This window comes from Thalia democratica, chromosome 9 (assembly GCF_965202585.1).
Source record: "Thalia democratica chromosome 9, ktThaDemo2.hap1.1, whole genome shotgun sequence".
In the NCBI taxonomy this organism is placed as follows: domain Eukaryota; kingdom Metazoa; phylum Chordata; class Thaliacea; order Salpida; family Salpidae; genus Thalia; species Thalia democratica.
In genome coordinates this window covers 30836967-30863225 of record NC_139173.1, presented here as the reverse complement: position 1 = coordinate 30863225, position 26259 = coordinate 30836967, and the positions used below count along the sequence as shown (strand labels likewise).

General features: G+C 25.2%; 1 protein-coding gene across 1 annotated transcript in view; it reads right to left on the bottom strand.

Annotated features, from left to right (window-relative positions):
- Positions 1–26259, bottom strand: part of LOC145844158 (uncharacterized) — a 38404-nt gene that overhangs the window by 827 nt on the left and 11318 nt on the right. Inside the window, exon 7 of the mRNA XM_082951524.1 lies at positions 307–495. Coding sequence (XP_082807650.1) covers positions 307–495 — 189 coding nt within the window. The remainder of the gene's footprint in view (positions 1–306; positions 496–26259) is intronic.

The following is a 26259-nucleotide window of genomic DNA, read 5'->3' as shown; positions in this document are numbered from 1 at the left end:
ATTTCAAATGCTTTAATAGAGTCTGTTTTTATCAAATATTGAAAAACAAAATCAATTAAAACGTCTTCATTTCGCCATGAGCCCACTGCATTAATTGGAAGCCACTTTTTTGCTCAACAAAGTTTATCAAGCAACAAACAATATTTTTTGTTAATTTTATTCTTACAACTTCACCTGTGTTTCTTAATTTTCAATAAAGTTTATCAAGTGTTCAATTTTAATTTTTCACTTCTCAAGTTTCAAAAAAAAACCAAAACTTAGCTTAAGAAGCTACCTTTTTAAAAAACATTTTTTTTTCAACTTCACCTGTATTTCCTGTTGCCTTGCCCTCATCTCCGATCAACTTGAGCAGGGAGGCCGTCAAATTTGCCGGTTTTTCCACGAATTCCGGCGGGGTCGAGCTGTCCATGCTGTCGATGTCTTCGTGTTGGGGCGGGATTATTGAAAACGGCGGGGTCGAGGGCGTCGACGGGAAGTTGTCGAGGTTTTCCGTTTCTATGGTGATTGTTTTTTGTTATAGTAAAAGATTTTTTTTTTGTTCTAAAATATTTTTAAAACTTAAGTGGTGAAAAAAATTCATGAATAATATTTTAGGTTTGAGTCAAACTATTGCTGACAGAAAACATTTAATGAATAACTACTCAAATAAGCACTCGTTAATAAAATAAATTTTTATAACCATAGCTTAATTGTGTTTATAATGGGTGCACTGAAACCGTTATATATAATAAAAATATTAAAAGCTTTGTTACTTTTTTCAAAAAGAAGTATATAAATTTTACCCAGTAAGTTATAAGTTAGTTAATAGTAATATAATAAAAGTTGTTTATGAATAAAACAACAAATTAACATCTAACATAAACAAACTTTAAAATCACTAACCATCTTTTGTTTCCGGTAAGTTCTGTTAGTAATTAAATAAGTTAGTCTAATAAAATAATATGCAAAACAAAACACATAGTTTAATATAATAATAAACTTTGTTTCAGTAGTAACGATAATTAAAGTAAGGTACTTAAAACTTATACTAACTTAATTAGAATTTGCAGTTGTTTCAAGGAAATACATAAACATGCATTTTCTTAAATTGACAAAAACTTAATTAAATAAATCAAACTGACGTTTCCTTGTTTATACTAACAACAAAAATACTAAAAAAAAAACGTTTGTATGAATAAGTTTAATTTATTATAAAAAAAAATCCAAGCCTACAATTTAAGGTTTCAAGTAAATCATTAGTTTGAAAATAAAAACTATATTTATTAAACATAACAACATAAACATTTTCCTGCAGTAATTTTTATGTTTAATATGTTATTGTAAATAGAAACAGTTGTAAATTTGATACAACATAATAGAATTTACTTATGCAAAATACTAATAAAATATCAAAAAAGAACAAATTTCAATAATAAACTAACACGGATAAATAAATCTAGTTATCTTGTCATATGTTAATAAACATTAACAGTAAAACAAATTTATAAAACACAAACATCATTGTATTTTTTCAACGATCATTTTTTTATTATTGTTTGCTTTTCAAAAATTTTAATTGCAAAGTTTGTTACAATAAAATTAAATAACTTACAAATATTTGTGATAATTTTAATTTTTTAAACTAATGAAAACAAACATATTTTTATGATTTAAAAAATTTTGTGTTAAATTAATTGCATAATTTTAAATTGAGACATTTGTATATGAATAAAATTGAAATCATAAATTTATGTAGCTAATTGTTTTTTATATAAAATATTTATAATGTTGCTTTTCTAATCAGTTTAGTTTAGGAAAAGGTTACAGAAAAATTTATTTTTATTTAATTTTCTTGATGTCAACATTGTAGTCAGTCTAGCAGAAGTCTTGAAATCAGCACCTTTTAATTTGATAAGGTCATTTGAAAACAATTTTTACTTTTACCTCCACAAACAGCAATATCAAATTCATCCTGATTGCAATAACTATTTTCATACAAAATAGAAGGTAAACCTCGACAAGATTAAGTCATTTTTGTTAAACAAATGAAAATTAATTCAAATATTGCCAAAATATATTAATAAACCATTTAAGAAAGACATAAATTAAGGTTTAAATAAGTACATTAGTCAGTCTAAAAAATGTTTACCTTGCTGTAAAAAAAAAGTTTATGTACAACTTTCAATAGTTGTATATTTTATACTTAAAACAATATTTCACTCAAAACAACAGATCGTCAGTTAGTAACAGAATCTGGATACCAATCTGATAAATAAATAGTAAAACACTAGGTTTAACTTCTAACAAAACTGTCAATATCGGGTATTGTAACAAAAGAAAGTTAAAACTGAAATATTAGAGGTTATTTTACCATCTTAAACAATAAGTTCAGGTCTATATATGTTTAAAAGTAAGAGTTTATAAAACTTTCCTTAAGTAAATTACAACACTTGGTTCATTGCAAGTGTTACTTTATACATACGATATTTCAGAATATTGTTTTTCAAAAGTTTAATTTATCACATAATACAAAACCTTTTCTCTCATACAAGCCACTCAATAAGTATTTCAGTCTATGATAGTCTGGATTCTCAATATATCTAAGTTTTCTGACAGAAAGCAACATTTCTTTTAACTCATATTCATATGACCAATTTTCAATAAATTCAGCTTTCAGACTCAGTACCTTATCTTTTCTAGTTTCAAATGATGTTTTTAACAGAACTGCTTTCTCATTGTAAGTTATCCATGGTAAATTACCATAATGTAGGTACAGTAGGACATAGATCAAAGATTCCAAATCATCTTTTTTTCCCCTTTTTTGATTTTTGTTGACATTGAGTGAACAAAACGGCAAAGAAATCCATCTTTTATTGTAGTTTAATTGCTTTACATCAAAACAAGATCCAAAATCTATCAAATTTATCTTATAGCTGTCACAGGTATATTTAGTAATTAGAATATTTTCTGGCTTAAGATCGTTGTGTACAATATTTTTTGAATGTATAAATTCTAAAATTTCGATCAATTTTATTCCTATTTTAATAGTGGCTTCAAGGGGCAGTAATTTGTTTTCAAAGTTCAATTTAAAAGAATTCAGATTTACTCCAAGTTGTTCAATCATAAAGCATTTTTTTCCATCAACTTCAATCAAATGACCAACTCTTGGTACGTATTCATAATTGTTTTGTAATTTCTTTAAATATGTATGCTCGTGTTTTATACCTTTCTCAAAGCGTTTTTTTAGTGCATATTTCAACAAAATCTTTTTATTTTTATACAACGCTTTCCTGATAGTTCCCTGCCCTCCACAACTAAATTTACCTAGCAGTACTAAATTTTTCAAATTAAAGTCTTCAGTAAGATCAAACAAACTATCATTTCTCTTAACCTTTGCAACAAACTGTATCCTTTTATTTATATTTTTATCATGTGCATTATTTTTAGTCTGAGAGTTCAAAATTAATTCAGTATAAGATGGCAGCTCTTTACTTTCAACGATTCTTTCGTTTAGGACAAAGTTGTACTTTTTTTTCAATAGTAATACTGTTCCAGCTAATCCGGTTATACAAAAGTATATACTGCTGGAGCTTAACTTGAAGGTTACTGAAAATCTCATCACGTACAAAATGACTAAGCTAAAAACTCAAAAGACTGTATATTGAACATGAATTAATTTAAAAGCATAAAAATGTGTAAACCAAAACTTTGACATTTAATTCAGCTTTAGAGAACTTAGTGGAAAAGTTGAAAAATAATGTTAATTTTTTTTCTATAATAACAAAATTAATAAATTGGTATACAAAACCTTTTAAAACACTAATTATTTTCTTGTTTATCATATATCAAAGTGTTTTTTTACTATTTTATACAAGATTAATTCTTTAAATATTGTTAGAAAAAGGTTACAATGAACCAATACTTTTAACAACTTTTTTTTGTTTTATTATTAATATTATTTATTGGTATATTACTTGGTATATTTCTTTAAATACCTGTTTAAGTACCTTTCTAGTTGCTAAAAATGTAGTTTTAATATTTAATTTCAGCTAAAGAAGCAACACATAGTTAACAGCAGAAGAATAAAGTTTACTTTTAATAGGAAGTACTTAATACTTTTTAAATGAAACATTCTGTTTCAGAACAAAATGCTTAACTTTTATAGGAATAAAAAAATTAATAGTAAAAAAACTGTTCGTTGATTCTATATCTAGATAGGAAAGTAAAGTAGAAGCGCAGTGGGTTTCAGGTTAGGTAAAATTCCCTTTTTATATTGTTTACATAATTTTGATATTTATATCCATGTTTACAAACTTATATTCAAATTGTATCTTTACCAGGGCCTAAGTTAAAGATGAAAATTTAATAATGTAGTTTATCAAGGGACAAAAAAAAACGCACAAAATTTTTGTTCCTAAGACGTGTTATACGATATTTACTTTCGATTATTGAGCCTTGCACTACGGATATCTTTTGTAATATATATTAATTATTATATAACTTTAATTATTATAGTGATTATTATTATAAATTATGTAATAATATATAATTAATAATAAATTATATATAAATTATGAAATTATTATAGTACATAAAATATATAAAAATTATTAAATAACTGTAATTATTATATATTATAAAGATATGCAAAATAAATTTAAAAAAATAAATTGATATATTAAACATTTAATTGCATTAATAGTTTTAAAAACATTGCATTTTAATAAATATAATATAAAGAAAATTAAATATCTCAGTTTAATTTATTTTATTAAAACTTTAGCAGCATGCAACATTAAAACGTAAAATTAAATTAAAATATTGCAATTTATATTATACAGTTTAAATTTAATTTGCTTATAATATAATATTTATATATATAAAGGAAATATACAAATTAAAGCATCTTTAAAATATATTTAATTTACCTTTTTTTTTAATTATTAAAACTTTACCATTTTTATATATTTGGAATTGAATTTATAGTTTTAAAGAAATATATTAAAACATTAGCTGCTTAATTCCTTATTATATTAGATTAAATTAAAATATTTCACTTTAAATTTAATTTAATTATAATACAATACTAATATATGTAAAAGAAATATACAAATTGAAGAGTATTTTTAAAGTATATCTAATTGACTTTTTTTTTTAATTATTAAAATTTTACAATTTTTGTATAACGCGATTTTAATTTATATTTTTCATGTTTTAAACCGAATTTATAATTGTTAATTAAAATAAGGCATTATTGATTTTAGAAGTTGTTCACAAAAGGATGATAAATATAAACTAACTTATATTTTTTGTATATTTAATAATATATACTCATTTAAACTGCTTTATATAAACAGGGTTGCCACTCGTTTGAAAAAAAAAATCCAGATTTTCCAAATTTCTTCCAGGTTTTTAAAAATACACATTGTTGAGTCTATTTTTAGTTTTAAGTCAATTTCTATATAAGAAACTGTGTTAAATAGTGCAAAGATATTGTTAAGTTACTTTAAATGTGTTTTTTAATAAATTTTTTTTTTGATTATGACAAAAAATAATATTTATATGATAGATTTTTCGTGTCAAACCGAAATTTTGCTACTGAAATTATTAAAAATTCCAGGTTTTTTGATAAAAATTCCAGGTTTTTCCAAATTATTTTTGCCTAAATTGTCGAATTCTAGGTTTTTCCAGGTAAAGTGGCAACCCTATATAAATTTTTTTTAATTGCAACATATCATAAAACATATGCTAAAATATCTAGTCAACAAAGTTAAAAAAATTGAATAAAATTTATATTTATTATATTATGTCACTATTGATATTAAAAAATGTTTTCAAAATAACAATTTGACGTAAACTAATTTTTATTATTTGCTGATCAAATTTAAAATGTATGTTTAATATGCGTTGTATAATAATATTATATTGTTCGTTTTGTATTAACTTAAAGTGCAATATTTAGTTTTATTGCAATATGATAATAGCAATACGAATATAAAACATTTGCAATTAAATATTTATTAGTTATATAAAATTGTATATTTATTTTGTATATAATTATTATGTTATTAGTATATTTTGTTTAAATTGCAACATTGTAGTATAATTAATTAGATAAAAAAACTTAACTTTCGTTCTATTTAAAGTGACAGAATTTAAATATGTTGTAAAAAATACGGGCAATTTAATTTTTAATATAAGAACTTTAAATTGTATATTTTTTTACATGTTAATGTAATAAAAAATATATTATACTAATATGTGAACTTTAATTTTAAATTTATGATTGGTTTATAAATAATTTGAATATAAATTTGAAAAATTGAATACCAATATTAAAATATATAATGTAACTAGAAATTCTCCTTTGAAAAAGTTTTGATAATGAAAAAGCGTTAAGATAGGGGTGGGGAGAAGGCTAATTTCAGCTTGATATTGGTCAAAATCTTTAATAATTCAGGAAATATTACCAATATTTTATATTAAATGTAACAAAATTGTTTTTATTACGCTAAATTAATAGTTTACTTCCCACATGTGAAGATGTGACAAAACAGAGTGCTTGTATTCAAAAATATTTTACACAAAAAATAAGTTATGAACACAATGCAGCCTGCAGGGTTCGTGCGCGAATTTTTTATTATTTAGCCTGACTGAGACCAATTTAACCTGACATTTTTTCAAAGTAAGGAAAATACCCTTTAGAAGTCATTTTAGGTACTGGGGGGTCTTGATTAGTACTATTGAAGTCTCCAACTTTATCTCAAAAATATTTTGGGCTTCAAAAATCTGCAAAAAGCAACTCATAGCTTAGTTACAACTCAATAAAATAAGACTAAATTGTGAAAAAGGTGATTTACCCCCTATGCCCTTAATATAACAAAATCAGTGATAAGTTTTAACACAAGTGTTATATCTAATACATAACTAGTGCAGAAATTTAGTATATATTACTTAACACAATTGTTCAAGTTAATTAAGCACTAAGAAAAAACATTATAACCAGAAGATTTATATTAAAACGACATGCATTGTCGTGTTTTACTAAAATTTGAAATGAAACGCTCACACAAGTATTAAAATAAGTAAAAAATGTTGTTTATAGTATTTTGACTAATACTTAAATTGATACATAATTATACAGGGTTCGTGCGCGAATTTTTTTTCATTTAGCCTGACTGAGACCAATTTAGCCTGACATTTTTTCAAAGTAAGGAAAATACCCTTTAGAAGTCATTTTAGGTACTGGGGGGTCTTGATTAGTACTATTGAAGTCTCCAACTTTATCTCAAAAATATTTTGGGCTTCAAAAATCTGCAAAAAGCAACTCATAGCTTAGTTACAACTCAATAAAATAAGACTAAATTGTGAAAAAGGTGATTTACCCCCTATGCCCTTAATATAACAAAATCAGTGATAAGTTTTAACACAAGTGTTATATCTAATACATAACTAGTGCAGAAATTTAGTATATATTACTTAACACAATTGTTCAAGTTAATTAAGCACTAAGAAAAAACATTATAACCAGAAGATTTATATTAAAACGACATGCATTGTCGTGTTTTACTAAAATTTGAAATGAAACGCTCACACAAGTATTAAAATAAGTAAAAAATGTTGTTTATAGTATTTTGACTAATACTTAAATTGATACATAATTATACAGGGTTCGTGCGCGAATTTTTTTTCATTTAGCCTGACTGAGACCAATTTAGCCTGACATTTTTTCAAAGTAAGGAAAATACCCTTTAGAAGTCATTTTAGGTACTGGGGGGTCTTGATTAGTACTATTGAAGTCTCCAACTTTATCTCAAAAATATTTTGGGCTTCAAAAATCTGCAAAAAGCAACTCATAGCTTAGTTACAACTCAATAAAATAAGACTAAATTGTGAAAAAGGTGATTTACCCCCTATGCCCTTAATATAACAAAATCAGTGATAAGTTTTAACACAAGTGTTATATCTAATACATAACTAGTGCAGAAATTTAGTATATATTACTTAACACAATTGTTCAAGTTAATTAAGCACTAAGAAAAAACATTATAACCAGAAGATTTATATTAAAACACATGCATTGTCGTGTTTTACTAAAATTTGAAATGAAACGCTCACACAAGTATTAAAATAAGTAAAAAATGTTGTTTATAGTATTTTGACTAATACTTAAATTAATACATAATTATACAAGGTTCGTGCGCGAATTTTTTTTCATTTAGCCTGACTGAGACCAATTTAGCCTGACATTTTTTCAAAGTAAGGAAAATACCCTTTAGAAGTCATTTTAGGTACTGGGGGATCTTGATTAGTACTATTGAAGTCTCCAACTTTATCTCAAAAATATTTTGGGCTTCAAAAATCTGCAAAAAGCAACTCATAGCTTAGTTACAACTCAATAAAATAAGACTAAATTGTGAAAAAGGTGATTTACCCCCTATGCCCTTAATATAACAAAATCAGTGATAAGTTTTAACACAAGTGTTATATCTAATACATAACTAGTGCAGAAATTTAGTATATATTACTTAACACAATTGTTCAAGTTAATTAAGCACTAAGAAAAAACATTATAACCAGAAGATTTATATTAAAACGACGTGCATTGTTGTGTTTTACTAAAATTTGAAATGAAACGCTCACACGAGTATTAAAATAAGTAAAAAATGTTGTTTATAGTATTTTGACTAATACTTAAATTGATACATAATTATAAATCCTAAACTCTAAATAAATACAGTGATTGTTGATGTCATATCAGATTTTAAAATCTTACACTTAAATTAAAAAACCTTTTATATTTTGTTCTTGTAAAGATAAATTAATTGCACCTAAAATTTGCACTCCCACAAAACTTAGTACTTATATCTTAAAGCTAAGTTATGGTGTTGTAAACATCTCTAATAACTTTAAACAAACAGTAAAATATTTAAATAAACTGCTAAGAGTTTTAATTTATTATTTGTTATAATGTATTTGGTATAAAGCCTTTAAATTAGAAATTAAAACAGTTCAACCAACTAAGCTCTGAAAAACATAGCTGATGTAAACAAATTTAAATAAACAGCTAAGTTGTTGAACTAAACTGTAATGTTTAAACTGTATTTTGTTCATGAATTTTCATAATACTGACGTATATAATCTACTCAAAACAAAATAATAAAGATTCTTAAATTGTTTTTAGAGATTCAACAAAAGATTTTAAGCATTTATTTTTACAAATACTGACTGATTTTGTCTTCAATAAATAAATTTTAACAAGAAATAAATTCACATCTCAATTTGATCTTAAAAAGATTTCTCAATTTTATTTAGTCAAAAATTTTCAAGCATTTGAACTGAAAAAAACTGAAATTCTTAAATTTTTAAATAAAAAAACTGACTTAGCCTGACGTTTTTCAACTTTTTTCAAAAAAACTGATTTAGCCTGACTTAGCCTGACGCGCACGAACCCTGATTATAAATCCTAAACTCTAAATAAATACAGTGATTGTTGATGTCATATCAGATTTTAAAATCTTACACTTAAATTAAAAAACCTTTTATATTTTGTTCTTGTAAAGATAAATTAATTGTACCTAAAATTTGCACTCCCACAAAACTTAGTACTTATATCTTAAAGCTAAGTTATGGTGTTGTAAACATCTCTAATAACTTTAAACAAACAGTAAAATATTTAAATAAACTGCTAAGAGTTTTAATTTATTATTTGTTATAATGTATTTGGTATAAAGCCTTTAAATTAGAAATTAAAACAGTTCAACCAACTAAGCTCTGAAAAACATAGCTGATGTAAACAAATTTAAATAAACAGCTAAGTTGTTGAACTAAACTGTAATGTTTAAACTGTACTTTGTTTATGAATTTTCATAATACTGACAAATATAATCTACTCAAAACAAAATAATAAAGATTCTTAAATTGTTTTTAGAGATTCAACAAAAGATTTTAAGCATTTATTTTTACAAATACTGACTGATTTTGTCTTCAATAAATAAATTTTAACAAGAAATAAATTCACATCTCAATTTGATCTTAAAAAGATTTCTCAATTTTATTTAGTCAAAAATTTTCAAGCATTTGAACTGAAAAAAACTGAAATTCTCAAATTTTTAAATAAAAAAACTGACTTAGCCTGACGTTTTTCAACTTTTTTCAAAAAAACTGATTTAGCCTGACGCGCACGAACCCTGCAGTTATCTTAAGTTTACATTTTTTAAAATATTTTTTTAATATCCTTAAAGCTCAAGTGTTCTGTTTGCTTGAGGTATAAGAATATACGTACAAAAAATTTGGTAGACCTTAAGACTTTTAAGAATATACTTTTAAAGTAAAAAAATCAGATTTAATTATAAAAATGTTACTACAATTTTTATATTTATACATTATTTGTTTGCAAAAAAAAAACTTAATTTCTAGTGTGTAGAAATAATTGTGATAATTTAAAAAATATCTAGTAAAGTTTGTAGTAAACAACACAAAATTGTAGAATTAGAAAAAAGGGCATAGAGAGGGTAAACCACTTTTTTCACAGTTTAATCTTATTTTGTTGAGTTTTAACTAAGCTACAAGTTACTTTTAATTTTAACAGAGTTTTAAAATTCAAAAAAAAAATTTGAAATATAACCGATCAAAGTCAGAGATTACAAAAGATTTCATATGGGAGTGCAAACTAAAAAGGCAAAAAAGAGTATTTCACTAAATTCTATCTACTCCTTCATTTTTTAAGATAATTAGCTCAAACTTTTAGGAAGTGTTTCTTGTATTATTTAGAAAATTATGTTGCAATAGAGTTTTGAAAATTGAAAATAAAAATTTTATAAACAAAAAACAAAAAAAAAAGTATTTTAAACTTAAATTAGGTACTATCAAATTTTGAAAAAAATAAAACTTTTAAATAAAGGTGTGATAAATTATAAAAATATATAGCACTAGTAGTTACTAATTCATGGTTGCCACTGATTAAGCTGAGAAAAATTTCCTGACTTTTCCTGACTTTTTACCAAAATTTTCCTGACTTTCTAAATCAAACTCTTAGATTAAACTTATTTTAAAATACATAATCTAACACTTGAAACTATATAAAGCTTTCAATCTAATTTTAGTACAGGTTAAAAACAACAGTTTTTTTGCTAAATTCTATCATCAAACTTCCAGTACATCACTTAAACCATCTGTGTATGGTTGCTGTTTGTAATAAACATCTCTATCAGCAAATGCTTGTATTATTACCTTATAAACACAGCTTGTCTGAAAAAAGACACAATTTTTTAACATTTCCTAGCATAAATTTATCTAGATAAACAAATGACATATAAGGAACTTTTACAATTAAAACCTTGAATTAATAACTAACTTTCACAACTAAAATCTTAAAGCAACAACAAATTTTTACAGTTGAAGCCTTAAAACTAAACTATATATCTGTTGTAAAAAATATTTCCTCTTATCATTTAGTATAAAATTTGTAACAAATATATATACTCTTATTTACTTTAAGACTTAAGTTACTCTACAAAAAATACAAACAATAAGAAAACTTAATCTTGGCATATACCTCTCTTATAACTTAATTTATAAATTTAAACAACTTTGAAAAAATTATAAAGAGGTAAAGTTACATAAAATACTAACCTAACTGAAATAGTTATAAAGAACTCAATTATTTACTTTAACACAACCACTTTGATTCTAAAATTATGCTAGATAAACTTTTGTGTATATATCACAGTTTCACTATGGAAGTGTCCTTGCTACAGATCATCAATACTAAAAAGCTTACAAAATCTGCTTGTTCAAATAGGATACTTGTTCAATATGTTAAAGGAAAATTTTTGCAGTTTTATAAAAGATATTTTACTATTTTATACCAGATGAAGACATTGGAAATAAAATTAAATACTTTTGTAAATTTCTAGGAAAACTTTGAAATTTTTTTTCTGACTTTAAAGGACTTTTAATTAATTTTTACAATTTAAAGGCTTTGGAAAACAAGGAATTTTGTAAATTTAAACTGACAAAATCTGACTTTTTTTTAATTTTATTAAATTTCCTGACTTTTTCTGACTTTTTTTCAAAACCCCTATTTTTTCCTGACTTTTCCTGACTTTTGAAATTTTTTTGAATTTTTCCTGACTTTTCCTGATTTCCTGACTTTTCCTGACCGAGTGGCAACCCTGCTAATTATTTACTAATTACTGCAACTATTTAAAAACAACTGTTGCCCACAAGCACTTTAAAAAAAAATTGTAACTTATAGCTGCCAACATCTTTCCTAGACTGATGATAAGGGTTAGTGGACTTCTGAACTGATGGACTTCGTAGCATTTATAAATTTCCATTAAAGTTAAAAGAGAAAAACTTATGAGCCTGAATTAAGACCACATTTAATTTTTTAGAATCTTTGCAACCAAAATTTGCAGCAAAAAAGAAACCTGTAGTTTCACTACAGTGACAAGCTACAGGGAAGAAAAAACTTGTGTTGCTTGCAGAGTTAAAGATCAATGACATTAGGCAAGAAGCTCTTAGCACTGAAGATTTTTTTGTCATCATTCGATCTAATTTACGTTATTTAAAATGGTTTAATGCAGCTATATCAGCAGTCTCTTTGTTTTAACCAGAAAAGCAATTTTTAACAAAGGATGTAAGTCCCAACATGTCCCTTGCCAGTGGTGTAACAAATTATTCTACTTGTTCAATGAAAAGGGTACTCAAAATTTAAAAAAAAAGTGCATTTCAGATATTCTCTTTTTTTTTTAAAGTTGAAATAATCAAGAAAGTTTAATGTTTTTAAAAACAAAAATGACCATAACTGCTTTAAGCGACAGGGTTCCCAGATAATATCACTGTGCACTAGTAAAAGATCATCTTGTTAACCATCATATTAAAGATGAAAACATTGGGTAAAGGATAGAAAACACCAACCATCCTTGTGCATCAGTAAAGATTGCTGAATGTAGCAAAAACTATTTGTCATGGGTAAGTTTTGTAGCTAATACTGGTGCACAGTCAAACCTCTGGGAATGAATAAACTTTCAGGAAGCTGGTTATTTTAAGATGCCTATAACAATTACAATTTGGTCTGTCAATCAATTTCCTGTTAACATTATAGGGGCTTTCAAGATACTTAAAAGGAATGTCTCAAAAAAAAGAAGAAATCAGATGTGATAGTATTTCTTTATGTTAATAGTTCAGAGACTTGGTTCTCTCTGAGCATATAACCATGGTTCACTTCTTGATTATTAATAAGGATATCCTACCGTTGGATCTCAACTGCCTTATCAGAATCCTGAAGTTGTTGAGAATTAAATTGAAGATAAACTGCACTAAAATTATGATGTAACTAGTGATTACTTATCAAGTCCCATATAAACTACTGAACATGTGAAAATTGTTGAAATTTCAGGTTTATCTTTTGCCTAAGTTGTCCAATTCCAGGTTTTTCTAGGTTTCCAGGTAAAGTGGCAACCCCGTTAACACCTCACAACATTTTTCCTTACATATGATAGGCTTTGTCACAATGCTACAATTGACATGTTGCTCTTGTGCACGCTTCACTACTTTTTTGATTTTATAACATAAGAGAATTCTTTTTAACTTGTAAATTTATTTGTGTAATAAACTGTATTAAACCTTTTGAACAGAACTTAGGTTTATGTAACAAAAAGATGCTACTTAGAATATATTAGCAAGGTTAATTTTGTACATTAATAAATAATTTATATGATAAATCATCAGATTTGCTGCTATTTAGTCTAAATTTGAGAGAAAAAAGGATGCCTAAACAATATTACTTTTTTGTATTAAATATTAGAGTGTCACAGGTGGAAAACAATAGAATTTCTGGGCAGGTATAATTCTATATCTAAAAAATCCAGTTACACAAATTTTGATCTTATAAAACAAACTTGTCTCGGCCTATAGAAAATTAATGTATCACTTGTCTCATGTTATTAAGAAATAAAGCACAAGAAAATCTTTAAAGTAACTAATATTCAAAAAGAAAACTTTAGAAGTAAATTATGTCGTTTATTTTTACACCAATTCATTATGTTATGCTTGTTGCCAATGAACAAAATTACGATACTAATAATCCTGAATGCTAGCTGCTGAATCTTCAAAAGTGATCATTAATAATAAACCAGGAAGGACTCAACATGTAATTTGCAATAAACTTAAGGTTATTTTTTATTCACGTTGTGCTTTAACATAATTTCTTTTTCCAGCAAATTTGTTATTTTTTTTTAAATCCCAAGTATTTTCGAATTTCTGTTAAAAGTATTCTAGATTAGTTTTGTCTCAATAACATTTTTACTGACTTTAATTCCCTCTATATGAAAATTTACTTATACTTTAATCTAAATGATGGGGATGTAAAATTATTTAACACATAGCTTATTAGTCTATAAATAATTATATTAATTTTTGTTACAAGTAGTTTATAGTCAATCTAATTTAATTTATAAACTATTCAGAACTTCTTTATAATATCATATAAATCAGGGTTTCACAAAATAAGCCAGATTCCAGAAATTTAGGGGGTCATGAGGCCATAATTTGGAACTTACACTAGATATTCTGGAGTTGATGATGAGAGCAAAAAAGTTTAAGAAGGCGTATTTAAAGGTGGTTTTTTGAGAAATCTTGTTGGAGGGGCCATAGTTTTTTTTTCTTCCAACGGGGTCAAATAAAAAAAAAATTAGGAAACTTTTCTCTTAATTCTAATAGAAGGACAGTAATATGAACAATTAAAAATTAACTAGTTTATGATTACTTAAAATTAATTTATGTGCTGACATGTTGAACTACAACCAGAGTTTTTTTTTATCTTTTCTTTTATTTAATAACTTATTTTTAACAGGGTTCGTGCGCGAATTTTTTTTCATTTAGCCTGACTGAGACCAATTTAGCCTGACATTTTTTCAAAGTAAGGAAAATACCCTTTAGAAGTCATTTTAGGTACTGGGGGATCTTGATTAGTACTATTGAAGTCTCCAACTTTATCTCAAAAATATTTTGGGCTTCAAAAATCTGCAAAAAGCAACTCATAGCTTAGTTACAACTCAATAAAATAAGACTAAATTGTGAAAAAGGTGATTTACCCCCTATGCCCTTAATATAACAAAATCAGTGATAAGTTTTAACACAAGTGTTATATCTAATACATAACTAGTGCAGAAATTTAGTATATATTACTTAACACAATTGTTCAAGTTAATTAAGCACTAAGAAAAAACATTATAACCAGAAGATTTATATTAAAACGACGTGCATTGTTGTGTTTTACTAAAATTTGAAATGAAACGCTCACACGAGTATTAAAATAAGTAAAAAATGTTGTTTATAGTATTTTGACTAATACTTAAATTGATACATAATTATAAATCCTAAACTCTAAATAAATACAGTGATTGTTGATGTCATATCAGATTTTAAAATCTTACACTTAAACTAAAAAACCTTTTATATTTTGTTCTTGTAAAGATAAATTAATTGCACCTAAAATTAGCACTTCCACAAAACTTAGTATTTATATCTTAAAGCTAAGTTATGGTGTTGTAAACATCTCTAATAACTTTAAACAAACAGTAAAATATTTAAATAAACTGCTAAGAGTTTTAATTTATTATTTGTTATAATGTATTTGGTATAAAGCCTTTAAATTAGAAATTAAAACAGTTCAACCAACTAAGCTCTGAAAAACATAGCTGATGTAAACAAATTTAAATAAACAGCTAAGTTGTTGAACTAAACTGTAATGTTTAAACTGTACTTTGTTTATGAATTTTCATAATACTGACGAATATAATCTACTCAAAACAAAATAATAAAGATTCTTAAATTGTTTTTAGAGATTCAACAAAAGATTTTAAGCATTTATTTTTACAAATACTGACTGATTTTGTCTTCAATAAATAAATTTTAACAAGAAATAAATTCACATCTCAATTTGATCTTAAAAAGATTTCTCAATTTTATTTAGTCAAAAATTTTCAAGCATTTGAACTGAAAAAAACTGAAATTCTCAAATTTTTAAATAAAAAAACTGACTTAGCCTGACGTTTTTCAACTTTTTTCAAAAAAACTGATTTAGCCTGACGCGCACGAACCCTGAGCCTGTATTATCATGTGTACAGGTAGGTATGTAGTGTAATGGTAATCTAACTAAAAATAATAATTAATATAAATTTTTATACACTTTAATTATGATTGAAAATAAATCAAATATAATTTCAGCTTGATATTAGTTCAACATCATGCTAGGTAATTACTAATATTATAGTTTAAAACCAATATAATTAATTCTGGTTATGGTTAACTTTAGGTGAGCACCAATACAGAATTGAAAATATAATACATTCAATGTCTAATTGAACCATAATTTTTGGCTAAAATAATGATACTTTGTTTCAAACAATTTATATAAATACATTACATAGAAAGAAAACTAAAATAAAATATTATAGACTTAAATATTTGACCAGTTTTATTTTACAATATCATAATCAATATAAATTATGTATTGATATAATTATTTTATATTGTAAAAAAAAAGCAATTAAATATTTAAGTTTATAAGTTTAATTTTATTCATGTGTTTCTAAAAGATTAATTTTTAGCCTAAAATTGTGACTAAATAAGACATCAAATGTATTATAACTTCAGCTTGATATTGGTGCTCATCTAAAGTTAACCATAACCTTAATTCTTCCTATGTATTTATATAGCTTGTTTAAAACAAAGTACCTTTTAATATTAAACATTTAAGTCTAAAATTTTAAATTTTTAGCTTGAAATAATGGTAAAAAAAGATATTGATTATTTCTGAATTTCAGTTTAATATTGGTGCAACATAGTACTAGGCTAGGTAAATACTGGAAAATTTCCTAAAAAATTGATCAGTAACAAAACACTTTGAAAATAGTTACTCTGACCTGCAACAGTGTTTTAAAAGTTTCTGTGAAAATTATTATTAATGTGCGGTCTAATGGCATAGGGGCCCTAATGACAACTTTAAAACTCTCTGAGTTGAACTGGAAAATTGAAACCTAGTGGTTGACACATATACAATAAAAAAATTTGTAGTCTCTAATCTATTCAGAGAATTAAAGTGATTTTCAACTAGTAACAATAAAAAATGTATATAACATTTGGTTATGCTCTTCAGGTCAGCACCAATATCAAACTGAAAATACAATCTATTTGATGTGTTATTTAACCATAGTTTTAGGCTTAAAAACAAAACTTTGTTTTAAACAAGCTATATAAACAAATAGAAAGAACAAGACTAATATATTATAAACTAAAATATTCAATCAATTGTATTTTACAGTTTCATAATCAGTATAAATTATTGAATTGATATAAATTAATTGTAATAATTAATTATAATAAATTGTAAAATAAAAGCAATTAAATACTTCAGTACATTAGTTTATGATATATTGAATAATTTTATTCATGTCTTTACAAAAGAGAAATTTTTATCCAAAAATTATGATTTTATAAAACATAAAATGTATTATAAATACAGCTTGATATTGATAGTCTACATAAATTCTTGTATTGAAATAATCATTTAATACTGTAAATTAAAAGCAATTAAACATTTAAGTTTTATTGATTTAAGATGAATATGTTTAATTTTGTTTATTACTTTGCCTAAAATCATGCTTAGAAAACACATGAGTATAATACAATTTCAGATTGATATTGGTGAAACATTATTCTTCGTAATTACCAACCAGCAAATTAAAACCTAGTGGTTGACACATATACAAAAAATTATTTAATTGTATCTTATTTCGAATTTGAAACAATTTTGTGTATGTAAGTGATAATTTAGAACACTTACATATGACTTATCATAATATTACTTTAATATTAGTAATAGTAAACATCACCATAAAACATAAAAAATTAGTAAAAACTAAACACAATATTTAAAACTCTTGTGTATAGCTATTTGTTTCTTATTTCTGTTTTTTTCTTAGTTTCTAAATATTTGAATTTTGAGCACCTTTCTCTAGCTTGCATTTTTTCAACTGAAAGCGCAGTGTATTACTGACTAAAACTAAAAACAGACTGCGGGTACCCTTTAGTTGCCATGAAAAAGTATTGACAAAATCATTAAATTGTACCAACAATACTTGTGTAACAATTCGTTTTTCACAAAAAATTTCGTAATGTAAAAAAAAACATTATTTTACTGTTTATTGATGCTTAAGTACAATGATTTGTTTAGCATTATAGTTGCCAACATTTATATAAAAGCTTTATTTCATTATGTTTTAGATAAAATAAAAGTTATTATAAAGATTAAACTATCAGCTACTTAAATAAAAAATGTATTATAAATTTTTCTTTAAAATGTCGCTTTTAATTTTTAATTGCTTTAAACTGCCGGTATGTAGTTTAAAACTTTCTTCATACAATCGTAAATTATTTTTGCATGTGTATCACATTGTATAATGATTTTTTTGTATAAATAAAGTTTAAAGCTAGCAAAAAAGTTTTCTAACCTTATACAAAATTAGTTTTTGATGTAAAAGAAAAATAAGTTAGTTTAACTTTTATGAAATCAGGAACGTGAAACTAACTATTGGATACTATTAAATATTTGAAACATAAAAGCTTAAAATAAAATGATTTAAGCTTTTTAGATAAAAATACTTTGATATGGTCGAAAAATATCAAAATGTTAAAATTTTTTTTTTTTTTTTGTTTTTTTAAAACAAATATACGTAGTGAAAGATGAACACTTTTTTCAAGAAATAAAGAAAATAATAGCAATATCAGGCTTTTACTTATTGTTAACAAGAATATCGATTATTAATTTGTATGTGTCTCTGTTAAATTTGATTCGGAAACTTTTAAATGGTTTTGTTGTAAAGGCAAGGTAATATAACATTTGATATATATGATTTAAAATAAATTAAACCCTTAAAAAAATAAGAAAAATTGTTATGTATACTTTAAAGACAAAACAAAAGAGTACAATGTATCAATATCTTGAAATTGTTAATACTTGTAATAAAATTTTCAGAATTTTTGAAATTTACTGGGGCTTTTTACAACACTTAATTTACTTTTTAAATTTACAATATTATTAACTTTCATATTACTAAAAATTTTATAGTTTTGAAAGTTGAGCATCAGAATCATAGTTTATGCCCTTACATTTTTTACAGTTTGTCATTAACCAGAAACATTTTTGACATAGAGACAGCTAATCATAGATAATAACAATATATTTTTACTTATCCATAAAAACATATTTCAACTATGCTCATTATGTTACTTTAACTACTAAAAATTTAGAGTTTAGAGCTTAAATTTAACTATTTATTTTAGACTAACTACCGTGATGAATTAAATCATTATTTTTAATGTGTGAATCTAAACTTATAATTTTATTTTAGTGACTAATATGTGTCATAAATATAATTTTATGCAGAAAAAAAGACATTTAATTATAAAATAGCAAGTTAAACTAAACATTTTTTTAATCCATGCAAATTTATAATAAATTCTTACTTATTGCTATCTATTTATAATCAAATAATATATTTAAGCTTATTTACATAACAAAACTTTAAAAATAATTCATCTAAAAATTATTTGCTATGATTTAAAATTATATTTTTATTTTTTTTTACATTTGTGTTCTTAGCTAAATAGTACTATAATATATGTACAAAATGATTTTGTTTTTACCATTTTATTCATCTTAATTATTTTAATAAAAAGAAAGACTATTCATTAAAGTTAATCAAAAGTAAGATAGTTTTCAGATATAAAAGATTTTTAGTTTTAGATAAACTTAGTTTTTTTTTTCTAAATTTACTCTGGCAGAACATGTACTAATAGACAACAACTACTTTTAAAATACTAAAGATTCTACTATACTTTTTGATTTTATTTTTATATGAATATTTTGTGCTTTTTTTGTTTGAATTAATAGTCAGTAGTTTGAGATATTAAAAAAAAAACTGTAACTAATTGAGTACCAATTACACTGCTGTTACATTTAGTTGAATACTGAATTACTTTGAACAAAAATACAGTTAGGAGAAAATAAGTCTGATGAAATGTTTCTTAGACTATGTTAAGCTATATGTATACTGTGTTGGAGCAGGATTTCATTCTAGCCACAGCCTGCTGCAGTAAACACGTATTCAGAAAACACAATTATATTTTTTGATTGTTTTATGTAAAGTTTTTTTTTTAGCAATGTTACTTTTTCTTAGTAAAGAATATTCCAATTTTAAGTTACTTTCTTATTAAATTATCAAATACTTTAATAATGTTCTATTATGCATTCTTAAAATATATTCCTTATAGATTAGTCTTGTATAAAAGTTTTTATACAATAAAATGATTTTCTAAAGTATAATGTTTTTTGTGCATTTGATAGTGTTTGCAATTGTTCTTAAATATAAAACATGTTCTCTCATTGTTATGCCTAGTTTTATTTAGAGTAGCCCTAAATATTATTTAATATCAGCAATTAGTATAAGTTAAGCACAGACTTAATAATGGTTTTTAGTGTGGTTTTACACTACACTAGAACCTAACAAACGAATAAATAGTTTAAAGATTAAAAAGTAAAGCCTTATAACAAAATAAATGAGTTGACCATTTTTTTGTACTTGAACAAATTTTTTATATATTAAAGTTTTTCTTTAGTTTTTTATATAAAGTTTGGGTAATAAAGCGCTTAAAATTAACAGTTTACGTTTTTTTTAACTCAATTAAGAAATTTTAATTCTTTTTTAGTATCTACATTAAGAATTTTTTTTAGAATTTTTCAAAGCAAATTCAAACAGAACAAGTTTTTAACAACATTTACTTAAAATTCTTAATTTAATTTAAAATAAACTATATTTTCTCAATAAACTTCTTAAAGTATTTAAAATATCATTAATATTTTTAAATAGTCTTTTCAACGTTTAGACAGAACTTTATGTTGTTTTTCTAATAATAAACTTATTAAAACTACTAAATAAGATACAACACTGATAAAACAATTTATTTGTTCAAAAACATTGATTTTTTAAAATTATTCTTTGATATACTATGTGTATACTATCATAACAGATTTATCTTTTTGACTCAGAAAAAAAAAATAAACAGCATAGCTTTTATTGTGAAAATAATATTTTATAATCAATATAAAAATTATGCTGACTTTTTTTTATGTTTAAATACTGTGAGTTAAAAATTAAAATTTTAACTTAAGTTCTTTTAAACTATTTTAAGCAAATTGATTGTCGTCACTTTAGATAAAGTTGGATGTAGTGACTTTAAATATAATATTATTTTTACTTATAATTTAATAGACAAGAGTAATATTTTATTTTAAACAGTGCTTGAATTTATTTTAGTTTTAATTTTTTGTTTAATTTTGTTAAAGTTTATGAAACTGTTTTTAAGTTTAATAGCCTGAGTTAATTTTTTAATTATGTTTAATAAATGATTAAATAGTGACAATAAATTTAATAATTTAAACTTAGATTCGTTTCATATTTCTTATGAGTAATATACTTTGTGTTTTTTTAATTCCATAAAGTAAATGATTCTTCTAAAAAATAAAAGTTAGAAAATATATAAATTTAACAAATTTTACTGTATAGCAATTATAAAAATAAGCCTGTTTAAAAGAGTAAAAAGATTAAATAATGGTATAAATTACTTCTAATTATAATGTTTGTCTTTTTAATATACAGCAAAGCAACTTAAAGTGTCTTTTAAGTTTAATGAAAATGAACAAATAAAAACGCTCACGTAGAACTACAGTTTGTGAATAATTTTGCTTGACTTAATTATAAGATGTTGTTGTTAAACTGAGTTTTATCAATTGTGGTTGTGTTGTTTTATTTAAACCGTGATTAATTACGTTTAAAACTTATTTAAACACTCTAAAAACTATATAATAAACTAACGTTTTAAAAATAACAAATAAAAGTACCAAGTTTTGAGTTAGATTTCTCGTTTTATTTTACATAAAATTTCTAGCACTAATCTCTATTATTAACACGTTTTCGTATATCTTCTTTACAAGGTTGAATAAAAATTACTAAGAAAATGAAAAAAAGCTCTTCAGTCATAAATCAAGTGTCGTCTGCACGTGAAACGTTTATGGGCGAAAAGGAGAAAGAAGCCAAATATTGTTTTAGTTGTAACAATATCAACACGAACAAAGTTGTAACGTTGTGCAGGCTCAATATACAAAGTATAAGTTGTGGATACGACAACAGTAAATTTAGTACGCGAAGTAAGTGCTTTTTTTAACTACAATAAGTACTTTTAAAATTAATAAGAAAACAATATTTTACTTTAAAGTGTTGCTAATTACGGTTAAAGTGTTAAGTTTTGTAGATAAGTATGAGGCTTTGGTATAAGTGTTGAAAACAATGGTGAAACTAAATGTTATGATTTTTTTTAAACAAATACTTTAGAAATTTTTTGAAATGATCAACAATAATTAACTTTGAGTTTTTAATAATTAAACAATTTTAAATACTTTAGTTTAATATAACAAACAGTGCAATAGAGCATAATTTTAGGATTAAAAAAACATTTTTTTTAACTTTCTTTTTGAGATGACACAAATGTTTATAAAAAACTTAAATTTCAGTAACGAAATCGCTATCATTAAAAACAAATTTGAAAAAACATTCTTTCAGTCAATTTTATGAGTTTTATTTTTCTAGTATTTATATACATATCAACTGTACCATTATTTTAAAATTAAAACAAGCTGAAGAAAGAGGTAGATGTAATTTATATACCTAGTAATTGTTTGTTTGTTTTTTTATAAAGTAAAATAATTAACTCTATTTACTTAACCTTTTACAAACTAGAAGAATAAATTTTGATAAAAAATAAAAAAATTGTTGAATTTTGCAGGTGATAGTTCAATGAAAAACTTTTTCGCAACACTTAAAAGTGACAGCGTTTCGCTTTGCGTGGAAAGTGACAAAAAGTTTTGTAGTTACTTAAAAAAATCGTTGAATGCAGAAACTGCTTTAATTTTCCACAAGTTGGCGTGCGTGTACCATTATCCCTACGCAGTAGAAATGACCAAAAACTACATAGATCAACATTTCTTGGTGGTTGTCGAAACACAATCGTTTCTGAAAAGCGGTATAGACGTTGTCGCAAAATTACTTTCCAGATCATCTCTTTCAATAACTTCGGAATTTGAAGTGTTCGAAGCTGCCGATAACTGGATCAACTTCAACCTTACAGAAAGAGGTAGATACTCAAAGGATCTTTTACTCTTAGTTCGTCTTCCTTTGTTGACAAACTTCCAGTTAATTGCTGACGCGTTCAAAAGTTCATCATTCGCAAACAATAAAGAGTGTCTTTTAGTAATGAAAAATATTCTAGAAGGAAGTAACAAAGACTCGTTAAATTTCTGTCGCACGACAAGACATTGCGTCAGTCGGGAGTTCCGCTTGACAGCTTTCAGTAATAATTGTTTGGAGACTTCTAAATTTGTTTTTGATACTGCCAACTCAAAATTTAAATATTTCAAAAAAACTCCGGCGATTATAAAACCGCAAGCCTACTATAAAGTCATCTACGCCAAAGGAACTGTTTTTGTTATTGGATGCAACGAACATGTACCGACGAACGAACGATGCAGGTGCCCACGATGCAAGTACCAGGTATCATTGCAAAAGTACTGCTTGAAAAGCGAATCGTGGAAGGAAGAAACTGAAATTTTAGATTACTGGCTGGAAGACTTTTGCGTTTGCGTCTTCAGGAACGAGTTGTACCTCATCGGGGGAATGATTTTCTTCGATCACAGCTCGGCCATGCCAAGCGACGATTGCTACAAGGTAAATACCAACAAAGGTAGTTGCAGCGAAATCGCGCCGACCCGAGAAACCAGGTGCAACTCGGCGTGCGCCGTCTACCGGGGAAAAGTTTTCGTGTCGGGGGGGTGCGACTCCGAACGCTATAAGACGGTTGAGGCTTACGACGGTGGTTGTTGGACCTTCATGCCCGAAATGGTTCACAGAAGGTTCCGTCACAGTTTGGTTGCGGTCAGAGACAAGCTGTTCGCAGTGGGAGGAAGCGAAAGCGCCACCGTCGAAGTTTTCGACAGCTTCACGAACAAATTCAGCGTTATGACGTCACAATTCAATTTTCAAGACACGGAAAGCGTGTTTTCGGTTGGAAATAAAATTTTTCTTTTTAAAAAGAAAACCCAGGAGACGGGATATTATGATGTTGAAGAGGACTTTTGGTCGGAAGTGTTACTGGAAGATGACAAAAATCGTAAACATGAATGTTTTCTCAAGCTTCCTCAATATAATTGTTGAGTAACATGATATCAAATTTTATGTATAGAAATAATTTCTGATTGGTCTTTTGATTTTTAGTAAAACAATTTTATTTAATGAAAATAAATTATAAAACAAAACTTGAAATGTTTTTTTTGTTCTGTATTTTTATCAAAAATATTTTTATTTATAATTTATGAAAAAATGGAAAATAATAGAAAGCTTTTGTACAACTAACAATAAACTTTATAAATTCTATTATTAAATAGTTGTTTTTCAATGATGGAATTTTAAAACTTCTGCTTACTGTATGTTTGTACAGCTTTGAATGTTTAAAAATAAATTCTTTTGAAATTTTAACCAGGGTTTCCCAAAGAAAGCAATTTGGTCTATTTGGTTTGTAACAGAAATTTAAGTGGTGATAAGCAGTAAAGGGTCCAAAAAAAAAAAGGGATATGAGTAGTAAAGCCCTGAAAGAGGACATTAGGTCAGAATTTGAAACTTATACTAGATATTGATAAGGGAGAGAAAAGTAATTCTCGGAGTTTTAAAATGTATTTTTGAAATTTGTATCAGATTTTATTGAAAATATTCAGAAAATTTAATGGTCCATAACCTGTAAAAGTGAGAGTCACAAGGTCATAGTTTAAAATTTGCACTAGATATTCTTAAACCGAAGATAAAAAGACAAAAAAAAGAAAGTTTTTAGGCGTTTTTATTTTTATTTTGTATTTTTTTTAATAAACTTTGTCGTAAGTGGCCATGTTTTTTTTCTAATTTTTTAATTAAACGTTTTGAAAAAACGGCCTTTCATGAAAAATATTTGGAGAACCCTGCAATACACAGAAAATTTTATGAACTATTTTGTACTATAACTTATTTATATAGTTTTCTGCAACTTTTAACAAATTGTTTAATAAAAAGAAATGTTTTGTTATTGTAAAAAGGACACTCTATCTATAAGTTTTCAAGATCTCTTCCTCTAGCTTCCTTGATCTGGTTACTTATCGCTTCTACTTCTTTTCCATTATTATTTAATCCTTTATCAACGGTTTTACTTATGGGTATATCCTAAAAGTAAAATATTTTCGGTCTAAGTCTGAGCATTAACAAGTTAACTTGAATTTTTACCTAGGGTCTAAAGCAGGGTTTCCCAAAATCATTTACTAAATCACCCCGTTTTCAAAAATTTGAAAAAAAAATCGCCCTCATGATTTTATAAAATATTTTTATTTTCTTGAGTACGCACTTTTGAGCCAAAAAAGTTGTATTCAAAATGTAAATTAGTCTGAAACTACTATGCACGCACTTTTGGGCTGTGTTGAAAGTAATATACAGGGCTTAAAAATTATTTACAGTTTTTTTCTTATACGCCCAGTAAAGTTTATTAAAATACTTAATTACTAAAAAGCCTTGTATAATCTGTAATTAATTCTGTTTAAATATGGATTTTTTTTAAACTATAGAAACTATTAGGTTAGTTGTGGACAAATTTTTTAGTCAGCAAGTGATTTTTACTAAAAAATCCTTTCTAGTGTCGACTTGTTATAAAAATGTACTGACGGGCTGCATAATTAGGAAAACTTACATATAAGAAAATTAAAAAAACTCGAGCAAAATTGTAATATATTGATTTACTATTATTGTGGTTTAGAAAGTACTATTGTGAACTGAAAACGAAATTTAAGGCGTATTTGAAAATATTAAGCATCAAAAAAATGATTTTTTTTAGATTCGCTCAAGTAGTTTTCAAGTTACTTAGCGGGCCGAAATTTGACTGGACCGTACGTAACCCATGTAAAATCTTAACTAAAAACTGACATTATAATAATCTCTCATATAACGAATTTCGGACATTTAGAAGTGAATGCTAAGTAAATTATTTAAGTTGCACAATATACTTGAATCATTTTATAAATAGGCATATTCTAAAATTACTTTACCATAGATTAAAAAACTACAAAAGAATGAACAGCTTATTTTA